Consider the following 16,816-nt stretch of genomic DNA (forward strand, 5'->3'; position numbering starts at 1 on the left):
AGGACTACCATAATCCCCATTTATCATATATAGGTTTTTGCTAACCTTACCCTGGGCTAAGTACACTGGACAGCCTGCCCCTTTGGCTTTCCAAAGGGCACATCCTTTTGGCCCCTAGGAATAGAAAAGCATGTGAGTAGAGCAGAAGAATATGGACTGACTCGGCCCCTGCCATTCTTACAGGCTCAGCAGCCAAACGCCCAGGCTATTAACAACATCAGGCGTGAGACCTGTGTTCACATTAAAGCACCTTATTACATTTTTTCCCTTCTGTCATGCAGTGTGAACTCCTGGAATCCTGGGCTCTAGCAAGTGCCATGTGACAGGGACTGAACTCCAACCTCACAGCAAATGAGAGCAGGCTGTGAGCCAGTCATCCTTTACTCCTCAAAGAGCATTCATAATAAATATGCCTCAGCCCTGGACCTCAGTTACTGGCAGTTCAGACAGATGCTCTGTTTTTGTGTTATTAAGCTGCCTGGGACTGATTCTCAGTGTTAAGGTAAATAATACTACATAAAGTTTGGGGGAAAGAATGTCTTTCTGAAGATGATACAAGGATCTTTAACAAAGTGGACGCATATGGTGGAATGAAAACGGTGAATTACATTTAGTTTAAATAAATGCAAACTAATATACCTGGGGATGATGAATACATAGCTAGATAAATACATGTTGGTTGTTGTGATATGCTGACAATGTATGCAAGATGTAACATTGAACATATTTATTTTTGATGTCTTGTATCTTAAAAATCATATCAAAGGCCATAAGAAAAGCTAGACAGGTCTTAGAATGTATAGGCAGCCACATCACCAGTAGAGATGGGGAAGTTCTCTGTATAAACAGTTAACAAGGCCCTATCTTGACTACTAGGTGTGGCATTGGAGACACATCTCTGCAAAGTTGAAGCTTTTCAGAGGAGGGTCATGAAAAGAAACAAAGTCTATGCCATAATCCTTGTGAGAAAAAGTTAATGTAACTTTACATGTACACATACCAGGAAAGGACCAACAGGGCAAAAATGATGGACACATTAAAATAACTTAAATGGCAAAAATTATGGACACATTAAAATAACTTAAATGAATCAGTAAATGAGGTGCTGCACATGGTACAATTGCAAAGGGGGGAAAAAGACTGGGAATGTGAGCAGAAGTGTTTTTTTTTTTCAGTGTAGAATTGTGGGTGCCTGTGAGAGCACTCTACAAAAGATGGTAGATTCTGCAAAAGTGGAACAAGTCAAGGCAGCAAAGGACAGAATGTAAACTGCTTTGGAGAAGTAAGCTGAATTAGAAGTTATGTACTCACCATAACGTTCCATCTGAGTAGGTGTATTCATTTGTCTGCAACCTGTGAGTTATGGATCCGATATCGGATCCGAACCGGCATGGTTTTCCAGCTATGGATCCGAGCTCTCAGCTCGTCCCCTCACTCATAATGCCCTGCTCTCCCTACATGACCTCAGATCGAGTTTGCCATCAATAAAAATACCCTAGAAAGGGTAACACGTAATATGCAGGAAACTGACAAGGCCAGGGGGATAGGAGGGCAGGATGGTTGCAGACAAATGAATACACCTACTCAGATGGAACGTTATGGTGAGTACATAACTTTTAAATCTGAAGTAGGAGATTCATTTGTCTGCAACCTGTGGGACAGAGTCCCCAGCTACCTGAATCTTGGGCGGCCATCATGGAAGGATATTCTGGAGCACCGCGGAGCCAAAGGATGCTCTACCTCTAGATGTAATATCCAACTTGTAGTGGGAAATAAAGGTATGAGATGAAGCCCAAGTGGCTGCTGAACAAATATCATCCAGAGGAATCCTAGCTTTAAAGGCCGCTGAAGTAGAGACTGACCGGGTTGAATGGGCATGTGCTCCCTCCGGTGCGGGCCTCCCAGAAGCTTGATAAGCCAATAAGATGCACTGCGAAATCCAGCATGATAAGGAGACTTTGGAAATTGGTTTACCCAAATTGAATTTAGCAAAGGAAATAAACAACTGGTCGGATTGCCTATGACCAGCTGTCCTGTTCAGATAAAATCGAAGTTGCCTGTGAACATCTAAGGAATGTAGCTTGTATTCACCTTTGTTTTGATATTTAGGAAAGATTTGCTTCAGAAGCTACCTTAGGAAGAAAGGACGGGTTGGTCCTGAGCTATACACGGTCAGGATGAAAGACCAAGTAAGGAGGCTTGATGGATAAGGCTTGAAGTTCTGAAACTCTCTTGGCCGAGGTAATGGCTACTAAAAAGGCCATCTTGAAAGATAAAAATTTCAGATCTACCGTGGCCGCAGGTTCGAAGGGGGGAGCGGTCAAGGCCTGAAGAACCAAAGAAAGGTCCCAAGGAGGAACCACTTGCTTTACAGGGGGTCTAAGGAGAAAAGTACCTTTTAGGAAGATCTTACACAACTTGGCAGACATCAGTGGACTGGCGTCATGACTAATATGATAGTGAGAAATTGCCGCAAGTTGCACCTTGACCGTGGAACTGTTGGCACCATCATTAAAAAGAGTGGTTAGGAAGTCAAGCACCAGAGGAAGGGGAACTGTGAAGGGGTCTAGACCTTGCCGCTCCGCCCAAATGGAGAACCGTTTCCACTTGCTGCGGTAAACTTTCCTGGTAGATGGTTTATGAGCCGCTACCAGGATGGCCTTAACTGGAGACGAAATACCGGGAGTCCTGATTAGGAGTGGAACTGGAGCAGCCAAGCAGTTAGCTTCAGGTTGTCCAGATTCGGGGTTGATAGATGGGATGGGTGAGATATCAGATCCAGAATGGGATCTAGAATCCAAGGTGGATTCACTGAGTGAGACCTTAGGAAAGGGAACCAGATCTGTCGAGGCCAGAATGGGGCAATGAGAATCATTCTGCACCCCAACCGAGAGGCTTTCTGAAGAACTTGGAGCATCAGAGGCAAAGGGGGGTAAGCGTAAAGAAGACCGGGGGGCCAAGCATGCACCAGAGCGTCTCTTGGGGTATCTCCGGGAGGAGGGATTAGAGCGAAAAAACTGTCGCACTTGGTGTTTGAGGGAGACGCAAAAAGATCGCAACAAGGAGTTCCCCACCGTGAGAAGATGCATTTCGCTACTTGAGCATTGAGAGACCACTCGTAAGGGGAGAGAATGGTATGACTGAGTTTGTCCGCAAGGATGTTGGACCAACCCGGAATATGCGTTGCGATGAGAAAGCGGTTGGTGGAGATTGTCCATTCCCACACTCTCATGGCTTCTCGACAAAGAGGTTAAGACCTGGTTCCCCCCTGTTTGTTGATGTACCAGACGACAGACATGTTGTCCGACTGAATTGCAATAGTTCCCAAGGGAAGAAAGGCCTGTAGTGCTTGCAACGCTAAGAGCACTGCTCTCATCTCTAGAACACTGATATGCAGTAAGGTCTCTGAATCGTTCCACGTGTCTTGGACCGCCCGGCCTGCAAAATGCCCCCCCCACCCGAGGCGGGAGGTGTCCGTGGTCACCATGGTGAGAGGGGGAGAAGCACAAAAGGGGCGGCCTCTGTGGAGATCTTGTGAGTGGAGTCACCACAGGAGGGACCGCTTGCAAGCCTTGCTGATCACAATGGGATGATGCATAGGAAGAGCAAGATAAGACCACTGAACTAGGAGTGTCCATTGAAGGACCCGCATATTGAACCTGGCGAGAGGAAGAAGAGCTATCGCTGCTGCCATGGACCCTAGAGCCCTCAGGACCAACTCCGCTGGAACTGAGCTGGAGTGGAGGATGGCCCACACCTGGAGCTGCAGATTCTGAACTCTGTCCGCAGTGAGGAAGGCTCTTAACTGTCTCGTGTCTAACCTGGCACCTATAAAATCTATGAATTGCGTAGGGGCTAGGTTGGACTTTTCTGCATTTATTGTGATGCCCAGGCGGGGAGCTAGATTGAGAAAGGAATCTCGCGTCAATAACAGTAGATGCCTTGTTGGGGCGGTGAGGAGCCAGTCGTCCAGGTATGGGAAGACCTGTACCCCCTGAAGCCTCAGGTGGGCCGCTACCACTGCTAATACTTTGGTGAACACCCTGGGGGCTGTGGTGAGACCAAAGGGAAGGACCCTGAATTGGTAGTGACTGGCTCCCAGCCGGAAGCGAAGAAACCTCCTGGAGCGTCTGTCCATTAGAATGTGGTAGTACGCATCCTTGAGGTCTATAGAGCACATCCAGTGATTTTCTCCCAGAAGGGGGAGAATGGACTGCAAGGTAACCATTCGGAACTTCTCCTTGGGAACTGCCAGGTTTAAGAGTGACAGGTCTAATATTGGTCTTAGGTCCCCCGTCTTTTTTGGCACTAAAAAGAACCTGGAGTAGAACCCTGGTCCGATCTGGTCTGGGGGGACAGGCTGGATGGCTCTTTTCTTCAGCAGATGGCCAATTTCTGCCAAAGCGGCCTCCCACTGACCGGGTGGAACGTCGGGGAGGGACTTCAATTTTGGGATGTGATGAAATGGAATGAGGTATCCTCTGGATATGATGTGGAGGACCCAGCGGTTTGATGTTATGGACTCCCATGCCACTAGGTGCTCCAAGAAACGTCCCCCGACTGCCTCCAGAGTGGAGCAGCTGGGCAACCCTTCAGGGCTGCTGTGCGGGCCGTTCAGAGAAAGGTTCCCTGGACCCAAAGTTCCTGCGAGCTCCTCTGCCCCTGGGGTGGCGTCCTCCCTGTCCTCCTCTGCCACGGAAGGACTGGTTGTCTGGAGCGGGTTGGGACTGCTGCGACTTCTGGAACCACATCTTCTTTTGGCCCTTTTGGTTCCTAGAATAGGACCTCTGGGGCACAGAGAAGCGGATTCCGACGGCAGACAGTGTCTTCCCATCCTTCTCACTCTGGGTCAAAGTATCGCGAACGGTTTTGCCAGAAAGGGCAGAACCATCGAAGGGAGCGTTCGCGAATGACACCTTGAAGGGCTCAGTGAAATCACAATGTCGGAGCCAGGCCTGACGTCTAGTAACTAGGCCTACCCCTGCAGCTCTAGCGGCTCCCTCCGTAGCATGGGACAGTAACCGCATAGAGGAATTAGTCACGGACCTGAGAGTGGCCATACGGGTGGAGTGCAACAGTTTGTCCTCCTCCGACATGGACTCTGGGGGGGATGCAGCGTATTCCTTGATAAGATCGCGCTGCATCCTGATCACATGTGCCAAGTAGTTTAGCGCCCTCACTGAAAAGGTCGCTGAACTAAACATTCGCTTCCCCAAGCGGTCCATCATCCGAGACTCCTTGCTCGGAGGATGGACTGAGGGACTCTCCTGGGCAAGTTCCCTCTTGGTGGCTGCAGCCTTCAACATGGCATCTACCGGAGGCCCCTTGCTCCAGTGGGCACGGTCTGCCGGGGGACTAAGGATGCGGTCTGGCCTTTTGGGGATTGGCTCCACGGTGTCCGGTTCCTTCCATGCCCTGGTGGTAATTAGGTCCACCAGGAGGTCGGCAGGAGGGGACACCCAAGAGGTAGACGGGCCCACTTCAAATGCATCCAAGAACACGGACTCGTCCGAGGAAGACTTGGGGGCAGACCACCCCCCCCTTATGCGAAGCATTTCCATGATGTCTCCAAAGGAGACATCCTCGGGGGGTGATCTTGGGGAGCCTTCCCCTTCCTCCAAATCCGTGTCTTCTGTGAGAGACTCGGGGGAGTCTATGTGCCTCCTTTTACACGTATGCTTGCGAGGTGCATCCTCAGGGGGACTGTCCGAGGAACCCTCGCAAGCGGTGTCCTGTTCCAATGGAACAGCTTGGGGCAATGGAGCGGGCTGTCCCAGTGGCCGGATGGTGGAAGCCTGACCCAGTGCAGATGGAGCACGGGACGGAGCCGAAGCAAGTGCCGGGGGTCCGGAAACCCTCAACAGGGCCCTCTCCACTACATCAAAAGCCGAGGGGGAGCCAACCTCGACCAAAGGATCCGACAATCGGCTCCCCCTCGGATCCGAAGAGTGGATCGGAGCCGGCGCCGAGGCATTCGGATCCGAGGGAGCAGTGCGCTCCGACACCGATGGCGCCGAAGGAACACTAATCCCCCCGGATCCGAAGCTCGGATCCAGGCTCCGAGAGGTCGGATCCAAAGCTCTCGAGGGCAGGGTCGGATCCAAAGTTCCTAGTACTATCGGCGCCGACCCACCCCCGGCTCCGAAGCTGCTCGGCTCCAATCACTCTGAACCCGGGTAGCGGGTCGGAGAAGGAGCTATAGGTTTGAAAAAATGGGTCAAGCTCCCCCCCAGAGTGGGGGGAGGCAGGAGCACTCCCATCTGCATCTGGGCCTGGATGAACCTTCTCATCATCCGGTCCAGATCAGCGTCAGATAAACTATATGTAGATCTCGACGAGGCTACCGAGGTAGGCCTTGAGTGCCTCCTCGATAGCCTCGACGGAGATCGGGTCTCCTCCTCCTCAGGTCCCGGTGAGAAGCATATTGGAGACCGGAGCCGAGGAGGGGGAGAGACGGCAGACAAGGAGGCCGGAGGAGAAGCCCGCTTGGCAGGCAGGGCCGAAACAGAGGTCTCGGCCTGCCGCTTATGGTGCTTCCCTCTCCGGTCCTTTATTCTTGCTTCCCTCTCCTCCAAACCACTAGAGGGAGGTTGAGTCCCGGGTGGAGGAGGGGGAGCAGGAGAGGAGGGAACCGAGGACATGGTACCCCCTGAAGGAGCGGTAGCCGAAGCCGTGTCCGGGGGCAGAAGTCCCGCCAGGACCAGCTTCGACCTCCGCTCCTTCAATGCCCTGGGGTTGAACCCTGCACAAATGGAACATCCAGAAGTGAGGTGTTCAACCCCAAGGCATCGAATGCACCGAGTGTGGCCATCAGCAGGAGAAAGCTTATGGCCACACTCGGAGCACTTCGAAAAGAAAGCCTTAGGGGCTTCAGACATTCTAAGGTTTTTTTTTTTTTTTTTTTTTAAATAATAAGTGCTAACTAGCCACAAAACACAGGCTCAAACACACACTACGCACCAGCGAGGGGAGGGATAAATAAAAGTTATAAAAGTTATCAAAAAACTTTAAATTTTAAACTTAAAGGATAGGGAACCTAACACTTCCACACAAAACTGACTAAAACTTTAAATTTTAACACTTGTAAATACAAGAAAATACACTTAGCTGAAGAGCTCTAAAATCCAGTCTGGTCACCAGTGCGGCAAACTAGATCTGAGGTCATGTAGGGAGAGCAGGGCATTATGGGTGAGGGGAGGAGCTGAGAGCTCAGATCCATAGCTGGAAAACCATGCCGGTTCGGATCCGAGATCGGATCCATAACCCACAGGTTGCAGACAAATGAATCTCCTACTTCAGATCACAAGTTATGATGTCCCAGATCATTATAATCTGCTATCCCTTTTATGTTTTGTAAATGAAATGTTATTCATATCCATGGCTGACAGGTCTTGGGTACAGAATCAAACCAAAATCCCCTTATTCCAAAAAGAAACAAATAAATAAATAAATAATTGATGAAGGACACTGTAAATATAATAAACATGTAAATATAAAGGAATACTTTTATACAAGCACCTCATGACTTTCAAATAAGGGGCTATGGGCACTGCATGGCATCTTTTAAATATTATAATCAGCTCAGAGACTAATCAGAAATGTACAATTTATATATATGTTGATTCATCAAAATGCACACACATTGAACAAGAGGTGGTGAACAACATTGTTTTCAAAAATTAACATACTGATAACTGAAAAAATAAAAAATAAAGTACTTATAAGGAATCAATAACTTCTTTTTCTGGTATGATCAACAAAACCCCATCACACAGTCAGGCATAATTTGTCTAAATAGTGAAAGTTTTACTGAAAGGGTTTTCTAAGGTCTGAATAATGATAGTGTCACAGAAAGGGTTTTCTAAGGTCTGAATAGTGATAGTGTTACAGAGAAAGATTTTAAAGGTCTGAATAGTGATAGTGTTGCAGAGAGGGTTTTCTAAGGTAAGGTGCAGTGTTAAGGTTAGGGGCAAGAGAAGGGTTAAGGTTAGGGCATGGCATAAATTAGTAAGGTGGGTAGGGGTCCATTCTTGGGTAGATGTAACTTTTCTAGCCATTAGTTTTGTCGTAAGCAGAACATTTAAAATCTGTACCTATTGGCAGGGTAATGTTAATGGAGAGGTTTACTGGCTGTGCTAATTAGGAGATAGCCTTTATATTGTTTCATGTTGTTAGTAGCAGTATTTTATGGTGATGATACAAAACAACTCCACTTTTTCAGGTGATGCAGTTTGCACTGCCTCTAGCTTCAGTTAGAATTATGATTATGTCATGTACAGCCATAACTTGAGCCTGTAAATGAAAGCTGTACTCAGGAAGTTTTCTTCCTGGAAAATATATACAACTTATTGAAAGAATATCTTAATCTCACACCAAAAAATATTCATTAGTAAAGTGCATCTTTCCCTTACTGGACCCAACATCTAAAGTCTGATTGCAGTCCTGAACATAAGTTACTGTGGCCGTGGCCAGATATTTAATTGCAGTTCTACTAGTCTGTCAAATGACATGATGACTATGTGTCTACACTGCTTTTTAATATTTAACAACTGTATTGTTTTCTGAGAAGCTTTATTTAACATTGCCCTTTATTGATATTCATAGCTTCACAAATTCCTTGCTGACATGTATAGAAGTATATTTGCTTTGGTGCCTTTATAACCATCTCTAACAAATACTTCTATTAACCAAGCCACAATTAATGTTATAGGTATATCCTTCTCTGAATATTACCTGTTACCATTACTACTAAATATGACACAACTGATTTAAGAAACAAAGGAAGAAAAAGTGAGCACTTAACGCAGATCATCTGTATGGGGAACAGAGAAGTGTTTTAATTCAAAGAAATTGTGTAGTGTTAAAGTAAGTGCTGTAACTGTAACAAAGACAGTGTTACTTCTTAACACCTGGTTAGACTTGATTATGAAACTTATAACAGCTCGATTTCAGTCTAACCTAACACATTGTTTCAGTCATATGTGTTTGAATTAAATGTCTCTCTCAACAGCAACCTCTGCAGGGCACACGTCAATATAAAGGTTTACAGCACGTATCTCAGGATTGTGAACAAATCAAATAATGCTGTGCATGGTTTACATTACTTTGCAGATGAATACTGGACTACATTTATTTTGGATGTGCAGATTCATTTGCATTGCCATACATGATTGGAGAGACTGCTTCATTATTCTATGCTTTTTCTTGTTTTCCTTGTAGTATTTTTTTATTCCCGTTTTAAGATAGTTATGCATTGTTATGAACTATGTCTGTAGCAGCTCTTTGTATGAGGTGAAGTGAAGCTTATTATACAGGAGTAGTAAATGCCCCTTATTTATGCCACTTGGCAATGTACTATGAAATGTATACTACTCAGGTATGTGAATTAATAATATAAACATTAATGACTGTGATGAAAATCAACTGGTATGAAAAAAAAAAACAGAGTAGAAGCTAGTTTATTAATAATGTAGCCTGGAATATACTTTGAGAATACTTCAAAAGAGGGATATGCATTATGGAAAACACTTAAACCTTACGTGCTTATGTAACAGTTAATGGTATACAGATTAGCAATTTATGGCAAAACATGCTTTGTTTCATCTTTAATTAACTTGGGATTTATCACATTTGATTGGTTTTGAAAAGGACAAAAAAGCATATGCGTGAAATAATTGGAAATCAATGTTTTTTAAACTTGAATTACAAACTTACCAGCAGAAGCTTCCATCTTGTGTTGAGATCCTCAAGTTGATTGAGGTTGAAAGGAGAAAGCTGAATGTCAGTAGCTGTGAACTGACCAGCAAGATCATTCACATGAGTCACATTCTCTTTCAAGGGCAAAATTTCTGCTTTGAAGGCCTGCGTCAAAAATTAAACATGAATAGAATTTTGAAATAGCTTACTTTACATACAGCAATAGTAGTTTCTCTGCAGAGAAAATTATACTTTGTACCTCTGAAATTATTCTTCATAGTTCAATACAGAGAGTTATTACTCTTACCGCATGAGCAGTTACAGGCATTAGAGGGGGAAATAATGTACCATGCGCTATGAACCAAGTTAGAGCAAGAACCACCATCTAGTAGCATGAACTATTCTCTACACTTCTTTTAAAATTAAATATGACATGTATAATTAAAAAGTAAAAGAATAGCTTTACAGCAGCTGCAGATTGCACTCGTATTTCTCAGAGCTTTCTTTACTTATGAATCTCAGAACCACTCACTGATGAAAAATAAAGGCTATATTGCTTAGCACTTGGGGATTTATATTTAATTCAGAATGCCATATTCTGCATTGATAAGAATGAAGTGTTATTAAGGAGGCAGAATCAATAATCAGCACAAACTTTGGAGCCAAATATCATCGAACAGTAGTGAATTTTAAAGCCCGAGATATGTATGCTGACACATTTTCAAAGGGTTATTTAAAAAGCCTTTGCACAAGAGATTTAGCCTAGGAGGACATACTTGCTATTTTTGTATTATGATTCAGATGACGTCTAGAAGAGGCAGAATTTAGAATGAATTGACTTTGTATCATGCTAAGCCTTTACATAGACTACTGCATTATAGAACAAAGATATCAATGCGATTTCTTCAAAACCTGTATCATAATTATACATCCAGCTGTCTGCCTGTCCACTCATCTGTTTGGCTCTATCATGCTCTATTTCTTTCTTTTTATATGTCTATCTGCTGTGTACATTTGTAGAAGGTATCAGATAATAAACATATAGTACATGGACAGCGGTGCTTACACTCCCCTATTCAGAAAAAGATAAATCATTTAAATGCCAGAGTGACATGCGACCTGAACTAAACAACTGTTAAGCACCCCTTGCCTCTGTTGTTATTAATGGGTCTATCATTAGGAGTTAAAATCTGCAGGTACTGACTAGCAAATGACAGCATCAGCAGAGCAAATCATTTTTTTTCTGCCTGCTCACTATACTTTGACATGTCTCTAACTTCCTGTAAAAAGACTTAGAAAGTAGCCTGAATAACAGCATGTATTCATCAGTATAATGTGAAGGATATGAAGTCTGAAACTCAAATGTATGTCATGATTTAGTGACTTCAATCTTTGGTGATTTGTCTGAAAACCACAGATTTTACGAGGAACAGACCAAAAACATGAAGCAATAATCTGGATGTTCTATGAAAATATAGAGAGTACAGAGGCAGTAATGGTAAGGGTAAACATGATGGGCAGCATTACACTGCCTTTCTGACAGCATCCATTAAGTGTTTTACAGCTTTGAAAGCAACATTTTTTTCCCTGTAACTAACAGTACATGGAATAGATAAAGCTCCAAGAGCGACAAAGAATTATGATCACCTCACCAGTCATAACCCTGCATTATGTATTCTTGACATGGATGCCAAGATTCACTGGGTAATGATTGGTGAGCCAATCACAATCTTCTCTATTATGCATAAGGACCTTTTAGTGCACACATTCTGATTAGAATTGCAGTTTTAAAAATCATAAAGCAGTAATCAAATGAGAACATGTTAATTTAGACATAGACTATAATAAGGACTTCCATTTACAGTGGGGTTAGCTTTTGTTCCCTCTATTTGTGGCAACTCAGTACAATGGTTAAGGTTATTAGATACTACAAAACTTATTCTGTGGTTCTGGGTTTGAGTCTGTCAGTCTCTGCTTGTGTAACTTTTAACAAGTAAAATCAACCAGGCAGTGCTGCCAGGTTAGCTCTGCAAAGATAGACTTTTGCCTAGTTGGCTTATCTTGTTAACGAATGAATGAAAAAAAAAAAAAACTTCTATGAATACCAGAGGACTTTCACCTTTTTCCCCTTCTGTCATTTCAATGCAATTTTTTTTTTCTACTCATAGTCATCACCTTCCACATGTTAAGTATTCCTTATGTTGTCTGTTTGAAAAAAAAAAATACTCCAAAAAGGAATGAACACCTTTCTTTTGTGATCCTGTAACCAAAACTCCATCACACATTCAGACATAATTTGTCTGAAAAGTAATATTTATTTATATTTATATATTTATTTTTCTTTGTTTACCAGGAAAGTCCAACTGGGTAATACCCATTTTCAGCAGAGGCCCAGGAAGAAAAGCTCCATTTGTGTACATTGATTTAGACTAAATTCCAGTTAAACCCAGCGTATTCGCATTTCAATTTACAGTTAAACACCCGCAGTAGTTAGACATAACAGAACTCACATTTATACATTCTAAGATTTTAAAGAGAAAGCCCATATGAAACTTAATGGATTATACAGGCAGCAGTTATGTACAAAAATTGTTTTGCCATTTCAGTGAGAGGCTGAGAGTATTCTGTTTAAAGATAGTACTTGGAAAGTACTGTATTGTGAGCACAAAGTCTTAACCTGGTGATAAGCATGTGCAGGACCGGGACTGGTTAAGATGTTTTAATTAGTAACCTCACTGTGGTTGCTGAAAATAGTTGTAAAAACAAAACAGTCATTCACCTAAACTTCTCCAGTGAAACACCCCTCCAAAATAGGCAAGCTGTTCACAAATACTGCAAAACAGCTGGAATAAGGGCCAACTCACCGATAGAAACAAGAGTGTTTATTAAATACACAGTATCTTAACGCTTTCACCTTCCATCTGAAGGCATCATCAGAGATAAAACCGTAAGTTGTGTTCAGGATAAAATACACCTTCTAATTAGTACATGACCAATCAGAATTCAGATACATTTGTTGAAGGTGATTGTCTCAAGTTACACTGTTAGCTGCCAGCAAGCAGGATTAGTAAAAATGTGTTGTTCATTAAAAAGTAACAAACACTTAAATATATTAAAACACTTCAAAAAAATGCTTTAAAGAAAAAAGTGTGATTACTATAATATTTCAGCTCTACTTCTAAGAATACAATTCAAAGACAATTTGTTTTTAACTTTGTTTGTGTCTTTCGGCTTTTCCCGGTTAGGGGTCGCCACAGCGGAACTCCGGTCCGCTAATGATTGGCAGTAGATTTTTGCGTACTGGCTTGCCGGGCCTAACGCACAACCTTCAATGAAGGAATGCCCATTTACGCATGCCGCCACACAGAAGACGCTCTAACTGAGAATCGAACGGGCAAAGTCTGTGAGGCGACAACGCTACCGCAGCACCACCACCGCAGTACTATAGTCCTGGTATGAATTTGCCAGGAAAGTTCTACTCAAGCAGTAAATCACTGTTCCCAACTCTATTTGTTGTAAAAACTCTGTCAATAATAAAAACAATATTTGAATGGTATTCTTAGAAGTAGAGCTGAAAGATTATAGTAATCAAACTTTTTTCTTTGAAGTATTTTGTTGAAGTGTTTAATGTATTTAAGTACAGTATTTGTTACTGTTTAATCGACAACACATTTTTACTTGTTCTTGCTGGCAGCTAACAATGTAACTTGAGACAATCAGCTTCAATAAATGTATCTGAATTCTGATTAGTCAAGTACTAATTAGAAGGTTTATTTTATTTTGAACACAACTTGCAGTTTTTTATCTCTGATGATGTCTTCAGGTGGAAGGTGAAAGTGCTAAGACACTGTGTATTTAATAAACTCTTTTTTTTTTTTTTTTTTTTTTAATCGGCAAGTTGGCTCTTATTTCAGCCATTTCTGGTGTATCTGTGAACAGCTTGCCTATTCTGGAGTGGTGTTTCGCTGGAGGAGTTTAGGTGAGCAACTATTTTAAGATTTTGTTTAAGCGGTTGCTTAAAACTATTGAGTTTTTCAGAGGGTTTTATTTGTGTGGGGTTACTATTCCAGAGTTTAGCCATATATTGGGAATAGAATGAGTCTCTTGCAACATTATTTGACTTATTTGTGAGAAGTGTTATAGAAAGGGTTTATCTAAAGTAAGGTGCAGAGTTATGGTTAGGGGAAGGGACAGCACAAGGTTAGGATTAGGTTTATCATGCATTAGAAAGCTGGTGCATGGGAAAGCCCAATGTATGTTAAACTATTCCTGCTCTAATGCATTCACCCAACGATTCCTTGATTTCATCAATTCTAATGCGCTAGATCAGCTTGTTTCATCCCCTACAAGGGGAGATAGCATTCTAACCTTCGTTCTCACCAACATGGGCGACTCCTGCACTACCCCCATAGTAAGTTCTTCACTGGAGAGATCAGACCATCAGTCTATCTTGTTTGAAGAGTCTATCCCGTCCAACCCCCCCGGCCGTAACCAGGCTAAAAAACTTCTTAAAAACGGACTACAACCTTCTAAGGGAGGGTATCAGTAGCTTCACACCACCACCCCTCTCAGAGGATGCAGACAAATATGCTGAACAGTATGCCAGTGCAGTATATAAGCACCTGTACAACTGCATGGACTCAGCCATACCCAACAGAACTAAAACCTGCTCCTCAAGGAAACACAAACCTATGTGGTAGACATCCTCTATCAACAGGCTTTACAACAAAAGGAAGAAACTGTTGTCCAAGGGTAAAAGGGCACAAATTCCCAAATGGAAAAACTCCTTCCTTAGCCTCAACAAGCAAATTAGATCACTAGTGAAAACCTCCAAAGCCAATTATGAATCAAAACTAACCTCTGAAACAAAGGCTAACCACACAACCTTTTTCAGTTATGTTAGAAACCTCCATGGCAAAGCCCAGGTTTGTTCTGAATTAGTTCTTAACAGTGCTACTTACACTGATCCTGTTGACTTTACCAACCTGCTAGCAGATAGGTTCAGTGCAAACTTAACCCCTCTGTCCCCCCTTAAATGCCCATTCGACATCCCTGATACTTGCCCTGCACCTCACATCTCCATAGATCAAGTGTTAAAAGCCCTATACAAGGCTAAGAACACAACTTCCATGGGAGCTGATAGTACCCCATACTGTTTTCTGCAACATCTCCATCAAAACTAGCCTCATTATTGAGCACCTATTCAACCATAGCCTAAGTACAGGCTTCATTCCAACAGAGTGGAGAACTGCCATTGCCATCCCTCTGCACAAAGGTGATGCCACTACTGACCCTGGTAACTATTGCCCCATTAGGCTGACAACTCTAATCTGTAAGGCCATGGAGCATATTATTATGGACCTCATAAACAAGGACATAGGCAATCTCCAAGCACTTGACCCCACCCAGTTCAGATTTGTCAAGGGCAGATCTTGCCTGTTGAACCTGGTTGACTTTTTTGAGACTGTCACCAAGGCACTGGATGAGGAAAAGTCAGTACACACAGCTTACCTTGACTTGGTCAAACCCTTTGACACAACCCCCACTCAGGCATCATTGAAAAGCTAACAAAACTTGGTGTAAATCCCTGTCTCATCAGGTGGGTGGCCAACTGGCTCACTGATAGGGCCCACAAGGTCAAAAATAGATGCCACTACCTCCAATAGCAGACCTGTCACTAGTGGTGTCCCCCCAGGGATTTGTCCTGGGACCCCTATTGTTTGGCATCTACTTCTCAGAGGTCCAGGAAAAGACAAAAGGCCTGTGGTTGACCAAGTTTGCAGATGACTGTAAGTTGGTTGCTGTCATTGCCTCCCCAAATGATGTTATCATACTTCAAGAGGGTCTCACAGCAACAAATGACTGGTGCCAAAGTCATGGCCTTAAGTTAAATGCAAAAAAATGTATTATCATACCATATGGCAAAAACGCGGCCCCTACTGATTACCACATTAGCGGCAAACCCCTAACCACACAACCTGTGGTGACAGACCTGGGTACACAACAATTTCACATTTGACCATCATATAGTGACAGTGGTTAAAAAAGCCTTTTACGTGTTCATCTCATAAGTAAAGGGATTGCATCCAGAAAAAAGGAGGTTATTACGTCTCTGTACTCCTCCCTCATTGGGCCAATAATTGAATACAATGCCCTGTTTGGTATGTACCTCTCCAAACACCTTCACCAACTGGAAGAGCCACAGATGTACCTCACAAAGAGAATCCATGGCTTCCAACACCTGTCCTATGTGGACAGATTCAAATCACTATCACTCTACTCTGTATAGTACAGATTGCTCAGAGGTGACCTGTGTCTCACCTACAAGGCAATCTTAGACCCTGCTCTACTAGAGATGCTTCATATTTGTAAGTCTAATTCCTCGCTTAGTACCTGATCAAAAGGTTTAAATCTAACTTGTGACGTTAATAAAATCTGCTGGAGAGACAGGTTTGTCTCCCAGAGGCTGCCCCATCTCTGGAATAGACTCGCCATACATGTCAAGCAAAGTATGTTGCTGACCTTCTTCAAGTCCAACCTTGATGAGTGGATGGGCACCCACAAATTTGTCCCAGGGATTCCACCTGTGTCCCTCACTGACAGGGGCAACAGGTGCTGATTGTGGTTTCTTTTCTGGGGATAAATTATTGGCCAGGCTTGTAAAGGCCCCAGAGCCATTAGCCTAGTAATCTCCTATGATCCTATGAAACCAAACAAACAAAAAAGTGTATGAGTAAAACTAGTTACTAGTTAGTGTAATATTAAAGCATTGAAAATCTCTATTTATCCATCTACTGTGCTTTCATCTTTACCTGTGCAGACTTGTTTTTTCGTGCAAAGCAGTCTACTGTTGGTGTGAATTATAGGGCAATGAAACAACATGTATTGAGCAAAGCAAAGCAGTACATCAGTCAGTGTAATATTATGTATAATTGTCAGACCTATGCTTGGTAAAGCATATTTCCCCACCAAATCTTCATTCCCATTTACTTCACAAACGTATGTATTCCACAAAGTAGTACTTCTATTAGAATGTGTTGTAGAAATGAGTAGCATGAAATACCAATACTTTCATTATAGTATATATAGTGCAAAGCAGTGCTGCTGACAGTGTAATATT

General features: G+C 43.1%; 1 protein-coding gene across 9 annotated transcripts in view; it reads right to left on the reverse strand.

The window, feature by feature from the left end:
• The window catches only part of DMD (dystrophin), a 9,298,038-nt gene that overhangs the window by 1,764,586 nt on the left and 7,516,636 nt on the right, over positions 1-16,816 (reverse strand). For all 9 annotated transcript variants that reach the window (XM_044072398.1, XM_044072396.1, XM_044072400.1 and 6 more), the window contains one exon: positions 9,715-9,861. In XM_044072398.1, the coding sequence (XP_043928333.1) occupies positions 9,715-9,861 (147 nt within the window). The remainder of the gene's footprint in view (positions 1-9,714; positions 9,862-16,816) is intronic.

The sequence above is a fragment of the Protopterus annectens genome, chromosome 5.part0 (assembly GCF_019279795.1).
Source record: "Protopterus annectens isolate FY-2018-M chromosome 5.part0, PAN1.0, whole genome shotgun sequence".
In the NCBI taxonomy this organism is placed as follows: Eukaryota; Metazoa; Chordata; order Ceratodontiformes; family Protopteridae; genus Protopterus; species Protopterus annectens.